This window comes from Microcaecilia unicolor, chromosome 5 (assembly GCF_901765095.1).
Source record: "Microcaecilia unicolor chromosome 5, aMicUni1.1, whole genome shotgun sequence".
NCBI classification, from domain to species: domain Eukaryota; kingdom Metazoa; phylum Chordata; class Amphibia; order Gymnophiona; family Siphonopidae; genus Microcaecilia; species Microcaecilia unicolor.
This window is the reverse complement of record NC_044035.1, coordinates 241627567-241647375: the sequence shown is the minus strand read 5'-3', so window position 1 is coordinate 241647375 and position 19809 is coordinate 241627567. Positions and strand designations below refer to the sequence as shown.

At 42.8% G+C, this 19809-nt stretch overlaps 1 protein-coding gene across 1 annotated transcript in view; it reads right to left on the bottom strand.

Moving 5' to 3' along the window:
* Positions 1–234: 234 nt before the first annotated feature.
* Positions 235–19809, bottom strand: part of GAP43 (growth associated protein 43) — a 212516-nt gene continuing 192941 nt past the window's right edge. Inside the window, exon 3 of the mRNA XM_030204964.1 lies at positions 235–759. Coding sequence (XP_030060824.1) covers positions 668–759 — 92 coding nt within the window. The 3' untranslated portion in view covers positions 235–667. The remainder of the gene's footprint in view (positions 760–19809) is intronic.

Here is a 19809-nt window from a genome sequence, read left to right as displayed (position 1 = left end):
AATTTCTAAAACGTCTACCCCTACGTTTCCAGTACCTTTAGATGCCTCTGATGAATTGCAGGCCTTTAAAGCTCATTTTATTTTCTGGCTCTTTAGCCAACCAGCTAAATGAATCAATCAATTCTTTTAACCATGTATCACTCGATTTGTAGTCTCACATTAATAAAGAGATTAATGAGGATGTCATTCAGCCAAGAAGACTCAGGAACCCTGTGCAATACGCTAATTGGCACATTGCTTTTATTTTTTAAAACAAACTTGGGGGGAGTACTGCAATTTTTTTTAGATTCATTCCATCACACTGAAGAGGAGGTAAAATAAGATGATTCTGAATTTTACTCGATAATTTGGACACTCCTTTAGGTTAACGGAACATTGCACACATTGGAACAGAGAGAGAGAGCGCGCACGCCAGAATAAAACTTGTATACAGTGCAAGAGAATCTCCAAAATGATTGGATCAGACCATAAAACTCGCCATTAACAACACCAAGAAACACTTAAATGTTTAAGCCACACTGTTTGACGGAAATCTTTCCTGCCTTTAACATGTTTTGCCACACAGAGAGAAAAGGGAGAGGTGGGAGAGGGAGGATGGGTGCACGTGAGAAGGGTAAAGAGAATAGGGGTAGCAAATGGGGAGGGAGGGGAAACATTTTCATTGTGTTCAGGCATTTTCTTGGTCCCCCTTGCTTTCTCCATCTTTGACCTCTTCCTGTTGGGCACTTTGAGTAGGTTTGGTTTCTTCTACTGCAACATCTGTGAAAACACGAAGAAGGGAAAAAGATTGTAATCCCAGGAGTATACTGTTTAGCCTTAGGTTGGTTAACTCCCATCCTCCTCTTAGGTCAAAAGATTTTGGCCTAAACTAGGGACAAAATTATAATATTTCCCAAATGCAGACTGGACTTAAGATGAATCCATGTAAAAATAATTGTGGTTTATTTTGGGGAAAACTTTGCTTTGTACCCAGTTTCATTTAATTTTTGGATTGTTTCATACACACCTGTCAATAATTGTTTTTTAACTAGCATTAGAACTATTTAGAGGTAGTTATCAACATAGACTACTGTTAAGACATATTGGGACCAATATTCAGCCCACAGGAGGCAGCCTGGCTAACTCCTGTGGTCAGCGTTTAAACCGGATATTCAATGCCGGTTCATTTTCGGTGACCAGCATTAAACATCTGGTCAATTTTTGTCCAGTTTAAACTTAACTGGCCAAACCAACTGGCCAATTAAGTTTAAACTAGCCAAAAATAGACCTGCTATTTCGGCAGCCCACATTGGACCGCCAAAGTTAGCAGACGATGCTCTGAAAATTCACGGATAGCCAGTTAAATAGCAGTGAATATCAGCGGGATTATTTTATCCCTAACTCATGATATTTTTGCACAAGTTCCATTTTATGCAATGAGACCTAGTTAACAACTGGGGTTAACAGTAAAATAACACATCTTAATGGCAACCCATGTTCATAACTTCGCGCCTTATTGGGCATTAAATTGATTTTGCAAGCACTAAGGGCTTCTTTTACTAAGCCGTGCCAGCTATTCCCAACGCGGCAAATGAGAAGAAGCCCATTTGGTTTCCTCTCATTTGCCACATGGGAATCACTAGTGCAGCTTACTAAAAAAAGCCCTAAATTTTAAGGTGCCTTAAAGAAGAGAATGGGGGTAATTTTGTAACTGGGCACCTCCATTTAGATTCCCCGAGGCTCCATGGGAAACCAAAATGGAGGTGCCCAGTTACAGTAAGCTTAACCCAGCATTAGTGTGCATAACAGGCACCCGAACTTACACCAGACACCAGACATAGAGTTCATATAAGTGTGGGCACTTAAAGCCACCAAACACCCATGTGATTTACAGTATTTTACAAGTTATACATGTACATGGGAGCCCCATGTCCATGTTCCATCCCTGTTTTCAACCCCCTTGCAAATGCAACATAATCCTGTATTTACAGAACAGTGCTTAGGTCCTATACTAGCATATACAGTGAAATCCACTTAAGTGCAAGGGTTTGGGACCAAAGAAATACATGCAGTTAACCGGAGCATGCACTTAACCGTTGTGACCCAAAAAAGAAGCTTGACATCTGATAAACATATGTACAGTACTGTTTATTATACGTACAGTATACAGTCTCAGTTAACTGACGTTAGGCTTACTTGAAGTAAACAGTCATAGTCCTCTGTACACTCTTGTGTCTGTGAGTTCCATAGACTACGTCTGCCAGATGGTAAAAACTGTCATAACACTGACATCCAGTGGCCTCCAGATAGGCCCGCACGGTGTTGAGACTCTCCAGCGCTCTTGCAAAAGAGACAGGAGGAGGTTGTTGAATTTGGTCATTATGTGCCTCACTGCTCATTTCATCATCTGTTTCATCATCAACCGTTGCCTGTGTGTAGGCGCATATCTGGACATCAGTGCTGTCGTCAGCTGTTTGTACATCATAATCAACAGCTACGTAGTGATGAAACTCCTCTTCAGTAACACCGGCTGGGATGTCAATAGCCTGTTCATCTGACGCGTTTGCAACAGCTGCATCTGTTTCGTCCCTCTCCACATCCTTAACAAAGCTTGCCCGCTTGTAGCAGTTCACAATGGTGGCCTGTGTAACATGATTCCAGGTTTCTTTCTGCATATGTAGGGAATCCAACAGTGATAGATTACGAGCCAGTTCAACAGCATGTTTATCCTTGCCAGTCTAGTCATCCACAATGCTCATCAGACAAGTAGCACAAGAGCCCGATAATATTGTTGGAAATTGGCTATTATGCCCTGATCCATAGGTTGGATCAGAGAGGTAGTGTTTGGTGGCAGGAAGACCACCTTGACGTTAGACAGCCTGACATCATCTCTGTGTGCAGCACAATTATCACAAAGCAAGAAAATCTGATGCTTTTGTGCCCACATTCTAGTGTCTAACTTCTTTAGCCACTGCTTCCAAATTTCCCTAGTCATCCATGAATTTGTGTTAGCCTCGTATGACTCAGGAAGTCGCTTAACATTCTTGCAGCTATGGGGCTGTTTGCTCTTTCCAATGACGAATGGTTCCAACTTCTCACTCCCATCCATATTGCAGCAAAGGAGGATCGTCAGTCGGTCCTTTGACGTTTTACTTCCTGTAGTTTCGGCTTGTTTGAATGCAAGTGTTCCATCAGGAATCGCTCGCCAGTAGAGACCGTTTTCATCAGCATTGAAAATGTCATGAGGTGCAAACTCACTCAAGATGGTAGGAAGAACTGAAGCAACCCAATTTTCAGCACCAAAGTCTGGTTTCCCACCATGCTGTTTCTTGAATTTTATGTTGTTCCTCTCCTTCCATCTTTCCAGCCATCCAACAGTGGCTTTGAATTCAGTTAGTCCAAGACTTTCAGCTAGCTGGTTAGCTTTCTCCATAAGCAGTGGACCACTGACAGGAAACTGTCTGCTCCTGACTTGAGAAAACCACCGAAGAAGAGCATCTTCTACCTCCTGAGCTTTTCCTGCCCGTTTTCGTTTCTGGTGTGGATTTGTATTGTTTTGCCAGTCTTCCAGAAGCTAGTCTTTCTGCTTCAAGATAGTGAAATTTGACTGTGATTGACACCATATTCTTTAGCAATAGATGCTTGACTTTGTTTGTTTTCTAATTTTTTAAGAACTTCTATTCGTTCAGCCAGTGTTAAAGTCTTACAGTTGCGTGACGACGACGACTCCAGTGTACACTCTAACAACATTCTTTCACTTATTCTGCCTGTGGCAGTTAAAGGGGCGGTAAATTTGAAATCTCATTGGTTGTCACGGGCCAATCGGCTTCCATATTCCGTGTGCGCGCTTATGCAGAGTCTTTTCTGCAGAGGAGCGGTCTTAAACCATGCATAAAAGCGAATCTTGCACTTATCAGTGGTGCGCTAAACCGAAGTTTGTCCCCATAGAAATTGATGGCGCCAGAAACGGGACCGAAGTACGGCATGCAGTTAAACAGAGCATGCGCTTATCCGACGTGCACTTAAATGGAGTGCACTGTATTTATATAATACAATTTATAGCCCGCTTAATCCTAAGTGGTTTAAAATTTAAAACATGCGTAAAACATAATACAAATACACACACAATAACAGTATTAGACTACTACAACAATGTGCCCACTCACTTAAAGAAACCAGCTGAGTAAACAATAAAGCTCCATATCATCAAGCTATTCAGGGAAAGCCTGAGCAATACACATAAGCATGCTCCAATACATATATTTATTCCGGCAATGGGCACCTATGTGTGCTATGGAATGCACATTCCTACTCTCATTTTTGTGGAACACTTTTTATGATATTTTTAATCACATTGCTTAGCACTGAGATATATAATTTCTCTTTGAATATTCATTAAAGTTTGCACAAATTGAAAAAAAAAAGTAGCTACACATCTTGCACCTGCTATTTCTGCAAGTTACACTAATAACTGGAAAATATGCCCATATATTTAACCACTGAATGTATGGATGTATTCAGTACCTCCTCTCTCTCCCCTCCCCCAGCTTTCCAGAACTCCTAGTTCTTGAGCAGCTAAACAGAGCTGCTATATCCATCCAGGGTGGATTTTCATCCTGGCAGATACTTCTGGTTACTTCCTTTTGAAACTTTACACTCTGCAGTCCTTCAAATCCAGAGAGGATTAAGAGAAGGAAGAAAGGAAACATTCTATCATATAACTCTGTATTTATTTAAAATACTGTCAATGCATGGTAAAATATTCTCATTGGGTAACAGCATAAAACATAAAACTATAATACATGAGAAACATAACACATACCCGTAACTAACAAAATACCACAAACTATTAATGCAATACACAGAGAACCAAATAAAAATGAACTCTATTATTCTTTAGTAGCCTGCTCAAAACAAAAGCCCTGTAATTTCTTACAGAAAGTCAAGAAATCTGACAAATGTTACAAAAGTAACTCATTCCAACAAAGTGTACCAGCATTATAATTTTTGCCTGATATTCAATAGGTATGGGCAGCCAGAAAATTTTTTGTTTCATATTGTTTCCTCTAAGCCAGGCTTGTCCAACCTATGGCATGCGGGCCAAAACCCAGCCCACCAACCTCATTTTGTTGGCCTGCAGAAGCTCCAAGTGAAGTCCTCTCCTAGAATCCATTACTCTGCCGCAACTGGTCTAACTGGGAGCTTCAGCCACGTGGCTCCAGACGTTGAGGTTGTTCCCATGGGATCAAATCTTTTGAAACTTAATACCGTGAGATCAACCTCAACTTCCAGTGCCGCATGACTCAAACTTGTGGTGAAATCAGTCGCGGAAGAGATCCCATTGGAGTACTTCACCTGGAGCTCCTGCGGGCCACTCACAGTAGGGAAGCAAGTCTCCATCAAAGGTGAGGGGAACAAGACAGAGTGAAGGTGGTATGGTGGGGTGGGATGCAGTGTGAGGATACATCTAAGAGAATATTGTAGCTTCTACAGAACAAGCTTTATTTTAAAATGTCCAGGTTACAGATGTTTGCATAATTTCTGTATTTTATTAAAACTGAATGTAATCTGAATGTTTGGTTGTTGTACAAATATTTGGAGGAAATAATGTTTTAAATGAAACCAAATGTGTTTTCTCTATTATTTCCAGTGTAACCCTGAATAAGGATGTCAAATGTGCAACAGGCTGTCTTGCACATTTACATGCTGTAAATCAGAAACAGAATGGGTGACAGGACAGCCGGGGGGGGGGGGGGGGGGGGGGGTTACATATGAGAAAGAGAGATTGGGCAACAGCAAGGGGGGTACATATGTGAGAGATAGAGAGAGAAAAAATGGGTGACAGCAGGGGGGTACATATGAGAGACAGAATGGGTGACAGCAAGGGGGGTACATATGAGAGACAGAGAATGGTGACAGTAGGGGGGTACGTATGAGAGAGAGAATGGGTGAAGGCAGGGGAGGTACATATGAGAGGGAGAGAGAATGGGTAACAGCAGGGGGTTGCATATGAGGCAGAGAGAGAGAATGGGTGAAGGCAGGGGGGCATGGGAGACAGAGAGTGTGAGTGTGTTCAAGCACACACACACACGTGCCTTGGCTTTCTGAATGTTACAAAATGTTAAATGTAGCCCCCAATAAAAAAAAGTTGGACAAGCCTGCTCTAAACTGAGTAGGAGTCCTCCATCTACAGTCCTGCTGTTTCCTTATCACATTTTCAATAGTGAGAGACAGGCAAGCTCTGCAGAACTCCAAGGAACCTCCCTGTCTCTAGAGACTGAAAACACAATATTGAAGCACCACCCCCCACCCTTGGTAGCAGTGCAGTTGGAGGACTCCCTATCAGCTTAGAGGAGACAGTGATCGTTTGCCATGTCATTTAGGGGGAATGTTCATTTTGTTGAGGTGCCTACTTATCTTTATAGTATGCCAGTATAACAGGTCAAATACATGAGAATAGTTTAAGGTATGAACACTTATACGAGTCATATAGTTGGTGTAAATGCTAGTACCTAGATTATTAAAGAACACAGGTAGATTATAGTAATTTATAATTTAACCATGTAAATATGTGCCCTTTCCAAACTCTGCACATGTAAGCATTCACCTGCAAAGTACACACCATTGAACACTGGCATGTACTTATAGAATATTGTGTACCTGTAAAACGATCCTTTACACATGTATGTATTCACACGCATGTATAAATGCGCTCCTACCATTTAAATCTAGATGGTTTCATATAGGCAATTCTGTAATTGGGTGCCCCCAATTAGGCACCTGGTGGGTGCACAGTAGGAACCTACCAGCTGATATTCAGCACTATTTAACGGGCCAGGAACAGCTCCTGGCCAGTTAAAAAGCGCTTAACCAGCTATCCACAAATATTCAGAAGGAGATAGCAGGTTACCTCCCACGGTCCCTGTCAGCGCTTAGGACCAGATTATATATATGGCACCTAAAAAATCCACACGGAAATGATTTCTGCCTAAGCGTACTTTATAAGCGGTACCTAGATTTAGGCAAAACCAAAAACTGGCATAAAACCCAGCCTGTAGATTTACGCGCATTAGGCCATATTCTGTAACTACTTGTATAAATTTTGGAACGCCCATTTCCCTGCCCATTTTCCCACCCCTTTTGAACTACACGCTTTAGAATTTAGGCGCAGTTCATTATAGAATACATTAAGCGAGTTGTGCGCATAAGTTCTCATTATTGCCAATTAGCGCTCATTATTGCTTGTTAAGTGCTGTTAAATATGCTGATTGCCTTGTTAAGCCAATTAAGTTACACACATACTTATAGAATACAATTCGATTTCCGCATGGATCTCTAGGTGTGTTATAAAGAATCCGGTCCTTAGCAGCTAACCATTTACACTGCATGATGTAACTAGCCATCTGCAAATAGGCAATGCTCGCCGGCCAAGTAAGCAGCCAAATTGGGCCGCTGAAATAGCAGGCCTATCTTTAGCCACTATAAACTTAACCAGCCAGAATATTAACTTAGCAGGTTAAATTTATAATGGCCACATAATAAAAAACCCCAGATATTCAAAGACAGTCACCAGAAACAGCCTGCGAGATTTAGCTAGTCTGTCTCCTGCAGTCTGAATATCGGCCTCCTAGTCTATAAAGGACTCTAGATGCCTAGGTTCAATTATAGAATATTACCATAGTCAGCTAACAGAGCAGTTGTAAGTGTGCATGCCTATTCTGTAAGTTATGAGGGAGTAGCCTAATGGTTGATGCAGCAGGCTTTGATCCTGGCAACCTGGGTTCAATTCCTAATACAGCTCCTTATGACCTTGAGCAAGTCACTTGACCCCTCCATTGCCCCAGGTACAAAAACTTAGATTGTGAGCCCTCTAGAGACAAAGTGCCTGCATATAATGTGTACAGTGCTATGTACATCTAGTAGCACTATAGAAATGATTAGTAGTAGTCCTTTCACAAAGCTGGTGTGAGTGTGTGTTTTTGACACATGCCAAGGTCCTCTTTTAGTGCAGTGAGTAAAATGGAGGTCTTTCTTTTTTTTTTAAAGAAATGGCTGTGCGGAAAGTGAAGCATTTGCTGCACAGTCATTTCAGGGGGGAGCACTTACTGCCACTCACTGAGGTGGCGGTAAGGGCTTCCGTTTTATCCTGATGGTAACCGGGCAGCGTGTGGCACTGTCTGATTACCACCGGGTACACACTGGCACTACAAAAATTGAAATATTTTTGCAATATCAGAAATGGCGCACACTGGGGGAGGGAACTACCGCCAGGCTGCTGCAATAGCCCAGCAGTACTTCCCTTTTAGCGAGCGGTAAGCCTGCATTGGGCTTACTGCTGCTTCGTAAAAGAGCCCCTATGTGCATAAGCGAAAGCCCTGCCTATGTTCCATCCATACTTTGCCCTGTGTATACCCCCTTGTAAATACACACTATGTAAATGAAGCTGATATTGCATAATAATACTTAGGAACCACATTAGCTCTTCAGTTTGGAAAAGAGACGGATGAGGGGAGATATGCTTGAGGTCTATAAAATCCTGAGTGGTGTAGAACGAGTAGTAGTAAATTGATTTTTTGCTTGTTCCAAAAGTACAAAGACTAGGGGACACTCAAGGAAGTCACATGGAAATACTTTTAAAACAAATAGGAGGAAATATTTTTTCACTCAAGGAATAGTTAAGCTCTAGAACTGTTTGCTGGAGGATGTGGTAGCAGCAGTGGCGTAGCCACAGGTGGGCTTGAGTGGGCGGGGCCCATCCACTTAGGGCTCAGGCACATATTTAGTGCTAGCTAGTGGGGATCCCAAGTTCGTCAGCTGAAGATCTCCCCCTGATGGTTCTGAAAACACTGCTCTCCACTTCTGCAGTCTAAGCTTCCTAAGCTGCTGATATTGGCCTCATCACATAGCAGGGGGGTCGGGGGGGAGGAAGACACTTGGTGCCCACCCACTTCTTGACTAGGCCCACCCAAAATCTGCTGTCTGGCTACGCCCCTGGGTAGCAGTGGTTAGAATACTGGGTTTAAAAAAGATTTGGACAAGTTCCTGGAGGAAAAGTCCATAGTTTGCTATTGAGACAGACAAGGGGAGGCAGCTGCTTGCCCCGGCATTGGTAGCATGGAATGTTGCTAATAATTGGGTTTCTGCTGGTACTTGTGACCTGCCTTGCCCACTGTTTGGAAATGGGACACTGGGCTAGATGGACCAATGGTCTGACCCAGTATGGCTATTCTTATGTTTTATGACCTCTAGTGAATTTACAGTACAGCAGCTTGTATTTTGATGTTTATTATCATGTTTATAAAACAAATTTGCAGAATAAGGGCTCATTTTACAAAGTCACAATAGTGATTAGCGGCGCGCCAGATACGACAATGCCCATTCAATTCCTATAGGCTTTGTTGCATTCGGAGAGCGGTATTTACTACTGCAGCTTTGTAAAAGGAGCCTTAAGTCTTTTAGCATTATTTTTCACCAAGCAAGTGATGCAAAGCATGTTCTTATTGGTTTCTGGATATTTTCACAAATAACCTATCCCTAATTTTGTTAAGATTTAATTTTTTTACATTTGTACCCTGTGCTTTCCTACTCATGGCAGGCTCAATGCAGCTCAGGTACTTATTTGTACCTGGGACAATGGAGGGTTAAGTGACTTGCCCAGAGTCACAAGGAGCTGCCTGTGTCTGAAGTGGGAATCAAACTCAGTTCCTCAGGACCAAAGTCAACCACCCTAACCACTAGGCCACTCCTCCACTTCTTTTAAGGTCAGTAAAATTGACCTTAAAAGAAAATCAAGCACTTTCAGGTTTAAAAACATTTTTTGACTTTGGAGATTTCAATCAAGGGATATGTGGGCACGGAGGACAGTCCAATCCCCTTGATAACGCTGGAGGGTGAAATGGGTCCCCATTGGGAGCACTGGAGCAAGATTAAGTGCCTGAACGCTAAGTGCCGAAGTTAAGTGGTTTTTGAACATATTGATGTTTTAAATGCAAGTTTGAAAATTAAAAATGATAAAAGTGCAAGCTTAAAAAGGTTATAAGCAATATGGAGGTTTTTGACCTACGATTAAGCAGGTCGCTCAACTGTCTGGGGCTTCTGAAGTCTTTTCCTCCTAATTGTTTTAATTACCATTATAGTACCATGGAAGTACTTGAAAAGAATTAGCACAGGTTTGGTGTTGGAAATATTCTGTTACCACAGGAAACATTTAATTTAGTTGACTTCCTTCAATCATCTCAGGATTACATTACATCATGGGCTACCCTCTTGGTAACGTTTATTACTGAGAATGATAAGTTTATGGTTCTAAAAGCATATTTTAAAAAGTATTTTCCTTTTTTGTGGTAATAAGGTTTGGATTTTTCCTGATGTGGCTTGTGTTACACAGGCAGGTAGGAAAGCATTTCTTCAATTAAAAAGTCAAGTGCTTTCACTTGGGGCTAGCTTCTTTTGTAAGTGCTTGATTACATTTCCTGAATCAACTAATATGTTTTGCAATCCAGTCCAGTTAGAACAATTACTGGTAGAGGAGATGTCAAGATGATGCTTCTTGCTTGTCAGCTAGGAGGTGTATTAGAGGCTTAGGTGAACCAGGTGTTTAAGTAGATTGTAGAATCTTATTTACTTATTTTTAGTTTCCTTTTTTTTCTCTTCATTTGTCTCCATTGATGTGGGCTAGATTGTTTATGTTCATTACGCATAACATGTGCATGTGAAAGTTTCTAAATAAAAAATTATTTTAAAAAATGTCTTCGATTCCCCCCCCCCCCCCAAAGCTGCACAGCACCCTCTCTCGCAGCATGTGACAATAAAGTGATCTACAACACTGGAGTTGCTGAAGCTTCACCTTTCTTTTGCCATTTGCGGGACATGGACTGTAGGTCTGTCCAGCATTGGCATCAGTTCCCCCATACTGGATTTTCTTTCAGTCTTTTGCCATTTGTGGGACACCGATCATAGAAGTCTGTCCAGCATTGGCCTCAGTTCTCCTATGCTGGATTTGGCTATTCTTCTTTTAGTTTTTTGCCATTTGTAGACACAGACCATAGAAGTCTGTCAGGCATCGGCCTCAGTTCCCACTACTCTTACCCAGATAACACCTCAACAGCCATGTCACGTTTCCATTCTCTTTCTATTTAGGCAACCCCTTTTCTATCCCATATATTTTGGAATATGCTCACCATTTTTTACTCTACCACCTCTTCTGGAAGGTTGTTCCACGTGCCAACTACCCTCTCTATGAAAAAGTATTTCCTGACGTTCCTCCTAAATCTACCTCCCTGCAACCTCCATTTATGTCGTCTAATTCTACTGCCCCTACATCTTGGGAAGAGGTTTGTTTGTATATTAATACCTTTCAAGCAGGGGCGTATCTGGACTCGGGCGGTAGAGGGGGCCAGAGCCAGAGGGAGGGGGCACATTTTAGCCCCCCCCCTGGCGCCACCGATCCCCCCCCCCCGCCATTTCCGGACCCCCCCTCGCCACCAATGACACCCTCCCCCGCTGCTGTCACTTACCTTTGCTGGCGGGGGACCCCAACCCCCCGCCAGCCGAGGTCCTGTCTTCCATGCAGGCTGCGCCGCTGCAAGTTGCAACGCTTCCTGTTCTTCTGAGTCTGACGTCCTGCACGTACAACGCGCAGGACGTCAGACTGAATTCCAAATTCTGAGTCTGACGTTCTGCACGTTGTACGTGCAGGACGTCAGACTCAGAAGAACAGGAAGCGTTGCAACTTGCATCCTGCACGGAAGAGAGGACTTCGGCTGGCGGGGGCTTGGGGTCCCCCGCCAGCAAAGATTGGCGACGGGTTGGTGGCGGGCGGGAGGGAGGGGGAGGTGGAGAGGGTCTGTGGTAGGGGGGTCCAGGGCAAAATCTGCGGGGGCCCAGGCCCCTGTGGCCCCACGCAGATACGCCCCTGCTTTCAAGTACTTCATGTCTGTATTATATGACCTCACTCTCTCCTTTTCTCTAGCATATACATATTTGTCTTCCAGTCTCGTCTCATATGTCTGATGACACAAAACCTGTACCATTTTTGTCACCTTTCTCTGAACAGCCTCAAGTCTTTTATGCCCTTGAGGAGATATGGCCTCCAAAACTGGACACAATACTCCAAGTGGGGCTCACCAATGACTTACAGTGGTGGAAATAAGTATTTGATCCCTTGCTGATTTTGTAAGTTTGCCCACTGACAAAGACATGAGCAGCCCATAATTGAAGGGTAGGTTATTGGTAACAGTGAGAGATAGCACATCACAAATTAAATCCGGAAAATCACATTGTGGAAAGTATATGAATTTATTTGCATTCTGCAGAGGGAAATAAGTATTTAATCCCTCTGGCAAACAAGACCTAATACTTGGTGGCAAAACCCTTGTTGGCAAGCACAGCGGTCAGACGTCTTCTGTAGTTGATGATGAGGTTTGCACACATGTCAGGAGGAATTTTGGTCCACTCCTCTTTGCAGATCATCTCTAAATCATTAAGAGTTCTGGGCTGTCGCTTGGCAACTCGCAGCTTCAGCTCCCTCCATAAGTTTTCAATGGGATTAAGGTCTGGTGACTGGCTAGGCCACTCCATGACCCTAATGTGCTTCTTCCTGAGCCACTCCTTTGTTGCCTTGGCTGTATGTTTTGGGTCATTGTCGTGCTGGAAGACCCAGCCACGACCCATTTTTAAGGCCCTGGCGGAGGGAAGGAGGTTGTCACTCAGAATTGTACGGTACATGGCCCCATCCATTCTCCCATTGATGCGGTGAAGTAGTCCTGTGCCCTTAGCAGAGAAACACCCCCAAAACATAACATTTCCACCTCCATGCTTGACAGTGGGGACGGTGTTCTTTGGGTCATAGGCAGCATTTCTCTTCCTCCAAACACGGCGAGTTGAGTTCATGCCAAAGAGCTCAATTTTTGTCTCATCTGACCACAGCACCTTCTCCCAATCACTCTCGGCATCATCCAGGTGTTCACTGGCAAACTTCAGACGGGCCGTCACATGTGCCTTCCGGAGCAGGGGGACCTTGCGGGCACTGCAGGATTGCAATCCGTTATGTCGTAATGTGTTACCAATGGTTTTCGTGGTGACAGTGGTCCCAGCTGCCTTGAGATCATTGACAAGTTCCCCCCTTGTAGTTGTAGGCTGATTTCTAACCTTCCTCATGATCAAGGATACCCCACGAGGTGAGATTTTGCGTGGAGCCCCAGATCTTTGTCGATTGACAGTCATTTTGTACTTCTTCCATTTTCTTACTATGGCACCAACAGTTGTCTCCTTCTCGCCCAGCGTCTTACTGATGGTTTTGTAGCCCATTCCAGCCTTGTGCAGGTGTATGATCTTGTCCATGACATCCTTAGACAGCTCCTTGCTCTTGGCCATTTTGTAGAGGTTAGAGTCTGACTGATTCACTGAGTCTGTGGACAGGTGTCTTTCATACAGGTGACCATTGCCGACAGCTGTCTGTCATGCAGGTAACGAGTTGATTTGGAGCATCTACCTGGTCTGTAGGGGCCAGATCTCTTACTGGTTGGTGGGGGATCAAATACTTATTTCCCTCTGCAGAATGCAAATAAATTCATATACTTTCCACAATGTGATTTTCCGGATTTAATTTGTGATGTGCTATCTCTCACTGTTACCAATAACCTACCCTTCAATTATGGGCTGCTCATGTCTTTGTCAGTGGGCAAACTTACAAAATCAGCAAGGGATCAAATACTTATTTCCACCACTGTATATGAGGGCATCAATACCTTCTTTCTTCTGCTGGTTATACCTCTCTCTATGCAGCCTAGCATTGTTCGGGCAACAGCCACTGCCCTGTCACATTGTTTTGCCGCCTTGAGGTCCTCAGACACTATTATCCCAAGGTCTCTCTCCTGATCTGTGTGTGTCAATCTCTCATCCTCTAGCCTATACTGCTCTTTTGAATTTCTGTACCCCAAGTGCATCATTTGTGCTTCTTTGCATTAAATTTTAACTGCCAAACATCTGACCATTCTTCTAATTTTTGTAAATCTCTTCTCATGTTCTCCACTCCCTCCGGGGAGTCCATTCTGTTGAAAATCTTGGTGTTATCCACAAAAGGCAAACTTTTCCTTCTAACCTTTCTGCAATGTCACTCACAAATATATTGAATAGAATCCCTGATCCCTGAGGCACTCTGTTACTTACATTTCTATCCTCTGAGTAGACTCCATTTACCACCACACTCTGCCATCTGTCAGTCAACCAGTTCCCAATTCAGTTCACCACTTTATGTCCTAACTTTAGCCTGCTGTGTTTATTTATGAGCATCCTATGAGGGACCATGTGAAAGGCCTTACTGAAATCCACGTAGACTACATCCAGCGCATGTCCACTATCCAATTCTCTGGTCACCCAGTCAAAGAAATCAATCAGAGTCATTTGGCATGATTTTCCTTTGGTGAAACCATGTTGCATCAGATCTTGTAACCCATTGGATTCCAGGAAACTCACAATCCTTTCCTTGAGCAGCACCTCCATTAGCTTTTTCAGTCTCCAAAGTAAGGCTTACCAGTCTACAGTTTCCCACTTCTTCTCTGTCTCTACTTTTGTGAAGAGAGACCACATCCACTCTTCTCTAATCCTGTGGAACCTCCCCCGATTTATTAAACAAATATTTAAGAGGACCCACCAGAACCTTTCTAAGCTCCCTCAGGATTCTGGGAGGGTTCTCATCTGGCCCCATGGCTTTGTCCAAGTTCAGTTTTTCTAGTTGTTCATAAATGCTTTCTTTCGTAAATGGCATAAAGGTAAAAATGGCATAAAGCTAAACATTTCATACAGAATGTTCTCCTATAACCGTTCTGCTGCCTCATTAATCTTCCCGCTGTCTCTTTCCTTTGTTCCACTGTTCTTCTCAATTGTTCTACTTTCTCAAGGATACTTGACTTTCTTTGCATAACTCCTCAAAATGTAATCTATAACCAAGTTGTTACAAATTGTACTTCCATCTTCCAATATATTGGAAGCCACACTGAACCCGCAAATAGGTGGGAAAATGTGGGATATAAATGCAATAAATAAATAAATAAATAAATAATATCAACTTCATTTTCATATGTTCCTTTATCAGCCAACCGAGGTCCTATGCCAAGATTTTCTTCGGAGAACAGAAGCATTTGTTAAGCACATCTGATTTGTCCTCATCATTCTCTAAACAGCAATTCATAGCATCTTTCAGTGTCATAACTCAGTTTCTAGCCTTCCTCTGTTCACTAATACACCTGAAAAAAAGTCTTGCCCCTTCTCTGTTTTTAGCTATTTGTTCTTTAGCCAGAGCCTTTGCCAGCTGTATTTCTCTTATCACTTCTTTCAGTTTTATCCAGTAATCTCTTGTGTATTCCTCTTCTTGCATTCTTTTGTATTTCACAAATACCACCTCTTTTGCCTTTATTTTGTCAACGACTTATTTGGTGACTATATTGGTTTCCTTTTTCTCTTGTTCTTGCTTTTTTTCCTTATATAAAGATCTGTTGCTGATTTTATGGCTTCTTTCAGTTTCAATCACAGATCCTCCACCGCTACTATGTCCTTCCATCCCATCAGCTTTTTCTTCAGATACTCCCCCATTTTAACAAGGTCAGCATGCTTAAAATCCAGGATTTTGAGCTTTGTGTATCAGCATTCCACTTTAGCTGTTACATCAAACAAAACAGTGTGATCACTGTTGCCCAGGTGGGCACCCACAACACACAATCTTCATTTGTGAACACAAGATCTGTTGCCGCCATCCCCTCATAGGCTCCATCGTGATTGCGTCTCAGCAGTGCGCTTTGAAAAGAATTCATAATATCTCTACTTCTTTCCTATTCCGCAGATGGGACCTTTCAATCCGCATCTGGCAAATTGAAATTCCCCAGCAACAGCACCTCCCCTTCATTCTCAACTTTTGGATTTCTGTGACCAAATTTTTGCCCAATTTCTCTGTTTGTGTTGAAGGTCTGTAGACAACATCCGTATGGATGGATGTTCCATCTTCTCTTTCTAAGACAATCCATATTGTTTCTTCCTTTCCCCAGGTCCCCTACATTTCAGCCACTTTAATATTGCTTTTCACATATAAAGCTACCCCTCCACCTTTCCGACCATCTTGCCTGAATAGGGTATGTTCCCATTCATGGCAGTCATTGAACCAAGTCTCGGTGTTCAAAACAATATCTAAGTCTGCCTGTAATATTAGGGCTTGCAGATCATGAACTTTGTTGCATAGACTATGAGCATTTGTGCACATACCTTTCCAGTTACTTATTGTTTCTCTCGCTCTGTTTATCTTTCTGCCTAATCTCCTCATCTACTTTCTTGCTGATAGGTGAGTTGCTAAGATGGTTTATTTTATTCTTTCTCCACAGCTGTCACTCTTTTGCTGCTGTTTTTGGTTTTGGTGGGGATGACTTCCAGAGTTCATCTGCTTTTATTTAGCACCCCCACCTTCTAGTTTAAATGCCTAGAAATGTATTGCCTGTAACTCTCCCTAAGGATCCTTTTTCTTGTGTCAGAAAGATGTAGCCCATCATTACAAAACAGCCTTCTGTTTTTCCATATAGAAACATAGAAAAATATAGGCAGATAAAGACCATATGGCCTATCCAGTGTTCCCATCCATACCATCTACTCTCCCTATCATTCTCTTACAGATCCTATGTATTTTGATCCAAGCTTTCTTGAATTTAGATACTGTTTTCTTCTCCACCACTTCCACCGGGAGGCTGTGCCACAAATTCATCACCCTTTCCATGAATAAGTATTTCCTCAAGTTACTTCTGAGTCTATCCCCTTTCACCTTCATCCTATGCCGAAAGAGACTCACCTCCTGTACATGCATGCCACATGGGCATTTAAATATCTCTATCATATCTCCCCTCTCCCATATCTCTTCCAAAGCATACATATTGAGATCTTTAAGCCTGTCCCCATACGCTTTATGACAGAGAACACTGACCATTTCAGTAGCCGCCCCCTGGACTGACTCCATCCTGTTTATATCTTTTGATCTCCAGAATTGTACACAATATTTTAAATGAGGCCTCCATAGTCTTATACAGGGGCATCATAACCTCCTTTTTCCTACTGGCCATTCCTCTCCTTATGCATCTAAGCACCCTTCTAGCTTTTGCCATCGTCTTTTCTGTTTGGCCACCTTAAGATCATCACATACAATCACATGCAAGTCCTGCTCCTCTTTCATGCACAAAAGTTCTTCACCCCCTAAACTGTCCCCTCGGGGTTTTGCAGCCCAAATGCATGAATCTGCATTTTTTAGCATTAAATCTAAGCAGCAAAATTCCAGATCATTCCTCTAGCTTTGCTAAGTCCTTCCTCTGTAAGGTGTGTCTACCTATTACAGATGTTGGTATCATCCGCAAAGAGGCAAACCTATCCTCCTATGTAGTTAAAACCTTCTTTTTGGCACCAGGTTTTGAGCCTCCTATTGAAGTTCACTATATTTTGTAGTCTTTCCTCACCTTTTAAATAGGCAGGCAGTATTTCATGTCTTTATGTCAGAAAAGCTTTTATTTGCAATGTTAGTGAATCTAGCCCTTAGTTTTTAATTGCAGATATTATAAGTTTTGCTGACATAAATGCTATGGGATAATTTGCAGTTTAAGACAGTCCGATCTTTAAATTAAGCAAAGTGCCATGGAATGTCACCTAGTATAAATCATTAAAATTATCAAAGTATACACATAGGGGTCCTTTTATTAAGGTGCATTAAGTTAGCTCATGTGTACCCTGAAAAAAATTGATGGGGGATAACTTATTGCCTCCTATTTAGGAGGCTGTAAGAGTTCCTGTGTTATGAACACGCTAATCAGTTAGCACGTGGTAATCGGAACAAACTAGCTGGATAGTGCGTCCATGCCCATTCTCCATCCCTGACATGTTTCCTCCACTAAGTAAATAGGAAAAAATAAATAATGCATGCTTAGCGCGTGCAAAAAAGTTACTACAAAAAGTCTAATGTTCACTGCAATAATAAACTGTGGCTTTTTATCCCTGATCCTAAGAAAGAGATTATCAGAGATATGTAACAAAGCTTTTTCAGGGAGTGCTCACAGTTTATGGAACTGTAACCCTGGCCCCAGGGAGCACAGTTCTGAGTGCTGGTACAGGTCCTCAAGGAGCATTAGGGGGCTGGGCACATACTTTCAGTCTCAAGTTAATCGAAGGCTGGTGGGGCTGGATCTGTCTCCAGTAAACCAGAGGGCTTCCTGCCTATATCATAAATAACAGTCCAGTCAAAGAAAGTAGTCCACACAGGGTTAAATCCAAACAATAACTTTACTGTTCCAACTCTCAGGCAATGGCCAACTTTGGCATGCAGGGACAGTCAATTTATATACACTTTTTACAGTTTTGATATGTATCAAATTCTTTAATTTCTGAGATTAATATTTAGTAATGTTCTCAGATTTTCCACTTGCTTTATGGTATCAACACTTTCCATAGCTTACTCAGCAAGTCTGCCCCATTCCAGACCTCTACAGGCTGTCAGTTTCAGGATCCCTCCAGATCTCATCTCATGCTAGGTCCTCTTGGAAGTGACCCTGCCATCAGTCCCACTATGCGAGTCTCCCATTTTCCTCAACCGAGAGTGAGGCTTACCTCTGCTCCCACTCTTACCTCCACAGGGTGTCTTTTTCCGCCTGGAACTCCACCTTAATTCCCTTGTCTCCCCAATTTGGAAAACAGGCTCCTTCACCCCCTAATAACCTCTGCAATGAAGCAGGGGTTGAATCCCTTTCCTTTATATTTTCATGCCCTAAGGTCTGAGATCCTCCCTTGGCACTCTGGGTCTCAGCGGAGGTCGAGTAACCAAAGACCCCGTCACTCACTTGCAGCTATTTTATTCCCTCTTGCCCTACCTCTCTTGGCTAAGTAGATTCACCACCCTGACATCTAAACCTTTTCAGGGCTCCCTCCTTTCTTCCCAGTCCCTTGCTAACTCACCCTCAACCAGCTCGGCAGACCTTATTCCCTTAAACCTTGTAACATTCAGCCCCCCACCCCCACCCAATCCAGCAGCCGGTAAGGATCCTCCTGGGGGTAACAGAACATTTTACCTAAAGCAGTGACATGTGACAACTCCCTAATATTCAGCTAGCAGCGTGGTTAGCTGCCACTGCCGATGCTAACCCCAACCACTGAATATCTGGTTTCGGTTTCGGTTGCAGCAACTTAACCAGCTAAGTGAATATTCAGCACTAGCTGGTTAAGTTAATAGCAATTAGAGATAGGCCTGCTATTTAAGCGGCCAATCTTAACCAATCAACTTAGCCAGTTTAGCACTGAATATTCGTGCTTAGCCGGATAGCAGCTAAGTGCTAATATTCAGTGGAGATAACCGGCTATCTTCCACTGAGTATTAGTGCTTAGCCAACTAAGTGCTGCAATTTAACCAGCCAGGAGTCATTCCTGGCTGGTTAAATAGTGCTAAATATTGGGCCCTGAGAGGACAGCAGAATTTTCTGATGTTCCAGAAGGCATTAATCCCTACTACTACTAGTACTAATCATTTCTATAGCACTACTAGACGTGTGCAGATCTGTACACATTACATGCAGATACTTTCTCTGTTCCATGTGGGCTCACAATCTAAGTTTTTGGACCTGGGGCAATGGAGGGTAAAGTGACTTGCCCAGGGTCACAAGGAACTGCAGTGGGAATTGAACACAGTTCCCTAGGATCTCAGTCTACTGTACTAACCATTAGGTAACTCCTCCACTCCCCTCATTCAATGACAAGTCACCTAAATTGAAGCACCATTTGTGTGCTTAAATTTACTGCAAATGGCAGTACCATACGTAGCAT